Genomic DNA, 6815 nt, shown 5'->3' on the forward strand with positions numbered 1-6815 from the left:
CAAATAAGTCACTAAACTATTCAACTTTTCCACTTTAATCACCAAATTATGAAAATTTTCAATTTAGTCACTAACCTGTAGTTTGGGATGTTACACAAGATCCACCATGGAGGTGGAGTATCGCAATGTAGCTAATGCAGCAGCTGAGGTGACTTGGGTAAGTTCACTTCTTTCGAATATGGGGATTGCACAGTTAGGGTGCCTGTTGTTTGGTGTAATAATAGTGGTGTTGTTGCTATGAGTAACAATCAAGTGTACCATGCAAAGGCTAAACACGTGGATCTTGACATGCACTTTGTGAGAGAAAAAGTGGTTGCTAAGCAAGTGCTCATCAATTATGTTCCAGTTAGTCACCAAGTTGCAGATGGGTTTACTAAACCATTGTCCAAAACTTCGTTTGAGCAATTTTGACCCAAAGTGCAAGTGTTCTCGTTTGACCAAGAAGAAGGAAAAAGCAGGGAGAATATTAAAGATGTAGGTGGCTAATGTACTACTGTTGTGCGGTTGAAAAGTTGTTAAAGCTTTTGTTAAAGCTGTTAGACTTGCCAACTAGACTTATAGACAGTTACAGTATAACTATATAAGCATGTCAGTGTAATGTTGAAAAAAATGAGTCAAAAAGAATATCTTTTCACTATCATTTTTACGTGTTTCTCTACAGTTTATTTAGTTTAATAAATGAACATAAATGAATGTATACGAACAATTCGATGAACAATTGATTGAATGTTCTATTCATTTAAACCTTTATTTGAGCCATATTATACGCTAAATTATCATATATTAATATTATACATTAATTTATATAACTTTATTTAAATGTTTTAAATTTTAAATTATGACACCGTAATTTAAAATTTCTGACTCTGCCCATGATCTATGACATGTCACTTGTATCCAAACTAAACTTATCTTCCAAGAACAATTGCTTATCATATCATTTACGCATAATTTCTTATTTTTACGTATCAAGTGAGTCTTAGCTCCTTATCATAACATATATTATTTTGATTCATGTTTTCATAATACATTTTATCTTGTTTTCGTTCTTACATATCACATAGCATGAGAGTTTCATTTATTACATGCTTAATTAATATACATCCTATAAACACATAAAACTTATCATAACATATCTTATTTTATACAAATTAATTTATTTCATGCTTTTACATAATACATATTATATTCATATAAAACTTAAGATAACATATTCATGAAACATATCATAAAAGAAATAAGCACACAAAACTTATCAACTTATATTAATATTTACTTTACCATTCATAGTTCTATATAAGCCCAAAATACATCAATTAAATTCATCTATAATAATTTTAAAACATGAACTTTTGCATTGAAGACCTAATAATTTTTAAAAAGTTATATCTTTTAACCTAATAACATTAAAGAACTGACCATATAAAACATGTGCAGTAAAGACCTAATCACAAAATAGCTTGCATTTAAGTCCAAAAAAAGCACAAAAGCGCGTGCATGAAAAGAGTCGGCTCAAAGTAAGATGCAAGAACCACGTCTCCCCACAGAGAAACCCGAAGACGTTTTTGTGTTGCCGATATGAACCAGTCAATTCCCCCAATTTCCAACGCGTAAGAAACCCGGTCCGACAGCCCCTGTTTTTAATCCTCTGATTCCCTAAACTACCCTCACCGTATCAATATCACCCATGTCTTAGCCACGAAGTAAATCTCTAAGGGCAAATTAGTAAACGCAGAAAATAAGAAACAAAATTTATTTAAAGCAAAAGCAGCGGTGATTCTGTTGTGCGACGCTTAAAAAACGGCGTAACATGTTAAGTAAGTGATCGGTTAAAATTTAGATCGGTTATGTTATATCATTTAATCGAAAATATTATCAAGTACAATAATATATTAGGTAACGCTTATATAATGTAATAGGTAGCGTTTATATTGACCTATTTTCTAACTAAACAGATATATTTAAACCGGTAACATTGTAAATTTACCTATTACATTATAATTATCGGTTTTAATGTTTTTGGGATTAATACAATTTTAAATGTATCGACACTTTATGCGTGCACCTCGTTGTGCTTTCATTTTGGGAAAAAAGTATCGACACATATTTAAAGAGTGTTGATACATAATGTAAACCTATTTGCTAATTAATCAGTATATTTTTACCGGTTACATTGTAAATTTACCTGTTATATAATAATTATCGATTTCGATATTTTTTAAATCGATACTTTTCATAAATGCATCGACACTTATGCGTGCACCAGTTTGAGTTATTCAATCATAAGTTTATTCTTTAAGAAACTAAAACTGACCTAACTTTATCCTATAGAGATAATAAGAGTATATCATAAGTTTGCGTTGAGAGATGTTTGTTTATGGGTTTTTGTTCTTTGAGAAACTGATAACATGGTGGGTTTCCCAATGTTATTCTTTTGTTACCGCAAAGTTTTTGTTATTTTCTTACTGGGTTTTGCTTAAAATATCTAACTTTTTTGTATTAAAAAATAAAAATTCTGATATAAAAATGATCACACAAGCACACTATTTTACTACCGGTTTTGTCATTTCGAGATCGATTTTGTCATATTTTTACCTGTTATATTGTTATGGATCGATACATTTTTATAAAGTATAGACACTTTATTGGCGCTATAACTTATTTTCTTTTAAATTCCAAAAGTGTCGATACTTATAATAAAGTTTCAACACTATCAACATATCTGGTAGCTCTTTACCGATTTTATCATTTCGAGATCGGTTTTGTCATATTTTTACATGTTATATTGTTATGGATCGATACAATTTTATAAAGTATCGACATTTTATTAGCGCTATAACTTCTTCTCTTTTAAATTCCAAAAGTGTCGATACTTATAATAAAGTATCGACACTATCAACATATCCGATTGCGCTTTACCTGTTTTGTCATTTATAGACCGATTTTGTCATTTTTTACCTGTTTTATTGTTATGGATCGATACATTTTTATAAAGTATCGACACTATCATCATATCCGGTAGCGCTTTACCTGTTTTGTCATTTATAGACCGTTTTGTTATTTTTTTACCTGTTATATTGTTATGGATCGATACATTTTTATAAAGTATTGACACTTTCAATATATCCGGTAGCGCTTTACCTGTTTTGTCATTTATAGACCGGTTTTGTCATTTTTTTACATGTTATATTGTTATGGATCTATACATTTTTATAAAGTATCGACACTTTCAATATATCCGGTAGCACTTTACCTGTTTTGTCATTTATAGACCGATTTTGTCATTTTTTTACCTGTTATATTGTTATGGATAGATACATTTTTATAAAGTATCGACACTTTCAATATATTCGGTAGCGCTTTACCTGTTTTGTCATTTATAGACTGGTTTTGTCATTTTTTTACTTGTTATATTGTTATGGATCAATATATTTTTATAAAGTATCGACACAAACCGACAAGCTAAGTTTGCCAGTTGTCAAATTTTTTAATTTTTCTTCATGATTTTCACCTATTACATTATTATTACTCGATAATTCTAATAACGCTAAATTAAATTTATCAAATATCTTTTAATATATCTAATAATACTATATATTAATTGTATATCAGTCCGCCTCGTCTCGGGGAAAGTAGAGCTGGAGTAGACGACAAGAGAAACGGCTATTATCACCCAAAGATGTAATTTTTTTCACCTTCTTCTATTGGGTTTATTGAGTGCCACCCATTCACAGATAGACACCCATTTCTTCATTAATATTTTATAATTGTATTGTCGTATAATCTAACTATTTAAGCTCCATATGTCTGTTTATTTTTATCCAATTTAGAATTCAGTGTCTTTCTTCTTGGACCTTTTGGGATTACCCTTTTAAAGAGAGATAGAGAGATTATAGGTAACTGTCAGAGGGGAAAAGTTGGAGAGCCGGAGATCTAGAGAGTTACTTTTCTGGTAGTTGATCTATCTGGGTTCTTCAGCTTTCACCTAAAAAGATTTCTCTTTGTTGATTTTGTTCTTCTTTCATTCTGTTAAAAAAATGTGGTGGATGATGAATGAAGGAGGAGGACAGTATTGTTCTAAGAAATCTGATGATATCTTTGGAGATGTGTGTGGCCAGGTACTTTACTCCTTTGATCTCTCTCTCTTTTAAAATTATGTTTAGGGTTTTGGATGTTAAAATCTATTGTGGGAATGTGAGAGGAGTCAAATGGGGTTAAAGATTATTGGATCTTTAGTAAATTTTGTTATCCATAAGTTATCTGCTAGGTCTTTACTTTTGATTTGGGGATTGTGAGTTTGCCTGTTGATCTGTTATCGATTTTAAACTGTTCAGTTAAATACTTTGTTGATTTTTGTAGGTTATGAAGAATTTCATACAATTTAGCTTCCATTATCAAAATCCTAAAAAATATAGATACCAAAAGTATAAAAAAAGCCAAAAAAAATTTTAAATTTGCTTTTAGCTTGCTTTTAAGGTACTAGATTGATAGTTTGAATGGAATCTATTGCTTTTTAATTAATTGTTATATATATGTATATATATGAACCGTTTTAACTTCTATGTATCATACTTTCCCAAGAATCTAAAAGGCCATTAAGGGGCTTATATTCCTATACTTTTTCTAAATTTCTCATTCTAGTTTTATACTAGTCCTTGATGTGTTTGGATTTCCTCGTTTGAAATTTTACTGGAATTCATATATCCTAGTAAATTTGATTGGTGTTAATGTGGTATTTTCTGTATGGTACAGGAATCAAGCCTGCTTAACATGTCGAGAATCCGTTGTATTCTTCGTGGCATTGATTTCAAAATTTATATTCTTATGTTTGTTCTGATTCCGACGTGCATATTTGGTATATATGTTCATGGCCAGAAGATTTCATACTTTCTCCGGCCTTTATGGGAATCACCACCCAAACCTTTCCATGATATACCACATTACTATCATGAGAACGTGTCGATGGAGACACTCTGCAAACTCCACGGTTGGGGGGTTCGTGAATTTCCGAGACGGGTTTATGATGCAGTGTTGTTTAGTAATGAGGTGGATATTCTTACTCTACGGTGGCAAGAGTTGTACCCCTACATTACACAGTTTGTTCTTCTGGAGTCTAATTCGACATTTACGGGGATTCCAAAGCCTATGGTTTTTGCTAGCAACAAAGACAAATTCAAGTTTGTTGAGCCTCGGCTGACTTATGGGACAATTGGAGGAAGGTTTAAGAAAGGGGAAAATCCGTTTGTCGAGGAGGCTTTGCAGCGAGTAGCATTAGACCAGCTTCTCAAAATTGCTGGGATTTCGGATGACGATTTGTTGATAATGTCGGATGTTGACGAGATACCAAGCAGACATACTATCAACCTTCTCAGGTGGTGTGATGACATACCTCAAGTGCTTCATCTTCGGCTTAAGAATTATCTTTATTCCTTTGAGTTTCTTGTCGATAACAATAGCTGGAGGGCATCGGTCCATAGATATCAAAAGGGGAAAACAAGGTATGCACATTATCGCCAGAGTGATGAGATTCTGGCAGATGCAGGGTGGCATTGCAGTTTCTGCTTCCGCCGCATCAGCGAGTTCATATTTAAGATGAAAGCTTACAGCCATAACGATAGAGTGAGGTTCTCACACTATTTGAACCCAAAAAGGATCCAGAGAGTAATCTGCAAAGGAGCTGATCTATTCGACATGCTTCCGGAGGAGTACACGTTCAAGGAAATAATCGGGAAAATGGGACCTATCCCGCATTCCTACTCTGCCGTTCATCTCCCATCATTTCTTCTCGAGAGTGCAGATAAGTATAAATTCCTTCTGCCTGGAAATTGTATAAGAGAAAGCGGGTGATTGTTCAAACAACTTCCAATGCATGTTCTTGTAAAGGCTAGTCGGGAGGTATTACCGGTGACTCCTGACAATGGGTTCGATTGAACTATCAACGACTTTTAATCCAGCTAAAATGTTTCCTTGCGAGAATGATGGAAGAGTTGGATAAAATTATCGGTTTGTATATACCCTTGGTTTACTTGGTGGAGGATATTTCATTCACTCAGCCCTTTGAGGTTCATGTGATATCCCTATGTTGGGAAGTTTTGTTTTGAGACTATTATTATTACTTCATTTGTTTATCGGCAATGCTTATTTAATTGGATTTTGGCTTAACATCCAACACCATGATAATCACTTTTTATTTATTCGAACGTTTTGGAAATCAATGTTTTCATTTTTGCTATAAAAGCAATCAGGAGCAATTATTATTACTCTTTTTTTTTTCAAAAAAAAAAAACTAGTGTCAACAAAAGCCATCTAAGCAGTTTCCAGGCAATTTCGTAAATACAATAAAAGCCACAGGCCAGAAGGTTGTGGGAATAATTCCAGGAATCAACACAAAGGTCAAGGGAACCAGCATGGGATGATGTTCCTGTCAGAAATAAGATATTTATTTTAGTGGAATTTTATAGGATAAACTATCGAAATGGTCACTTTGATTTCACAAGTGTTCACTTTTTGTCACAAATTTTTTAAAAAGTAACATTTTATTATACTACATATTTATAACGTTATTGATTTATAATATTTTGATGAGATTAGTTTATGATGTGATAAGTTAGTAAAATAGATTATTTTTTACTTTGACCACTAAACTTTAGATAAATTATCAATTTGGCTTTTAAACTTTAGATAAAATATCAAATGAATTCGACCAAAGTCTCCCTCCACCGACTATTGCTCACCACTATTTTCGGTCATTGTTAGCCACTATCGGCTACCGTCGTTGATGATCGTTAGAACTTAAATTTTCTAATTTAAACTTT

General features: G+C 32.5%; 1 protein-coding gene across 1 annotated transcript; it reads left to right on the plus strand.

Annotated features, from left to right (window-relative positions):
• The first annotated feature begins 3798 nt into the window (after nucleotides 1-3798).
• Nucleotides 3799-6158, plus strand: LOC120203694. Its single transcript, XM_039203881.1, has 2 exons — nucleotides 3799-4118; nucleotides 4753-6158. The coding sequence occupies exons 1-2, from the start codon at nucleotides 4038-4040 to the stop codon at nucleotides 5845-5847; spliced, it is 1176 nt and encodes a 391-aa protein (XP_039059812.1). The 5' UTR covers nucleotides 3799-4037; the 3' UTR covers nucleotides 5848-6158.
• The last annotated feature ends 657 nt before the right edge of the window (nucleotides 6159-6815 follow it).

Source organism: Hibiscus syriacus, unplaced genomic scaffold (genome assembly GCF_006381635.1).
Source record: "Hibiscus syriacus cultivar Baekdansim isolate YM2019G1 unplaced genomic scaffold, ASM638163v2 tig00010263_pilon, whole genome shotgun sequence".
Classification (NCBI taxonomy): Eukaryota; Viridiplantae; Streptophyta; class Magnoliopsida; order Malvales; family Malvaceae; genus Hibiscus; species Hibiscus syriacus.

Coding starts and splice junctions, on each gene's coding strand:
- LOC120203694 (XM_039203881.1), top strand. CDS start 4,038: ATGTGGTGGATGATGAATGAAGGAGGAGGACAGTATTGTTCTAAGAAA. Junction 4,119..4,752: donor TTGGAGATGTGTGTGGCCAG/GTACTTTACTCC, acceptor TGTATGGTACAG/GAATCAAGCCTGCTTAACAT.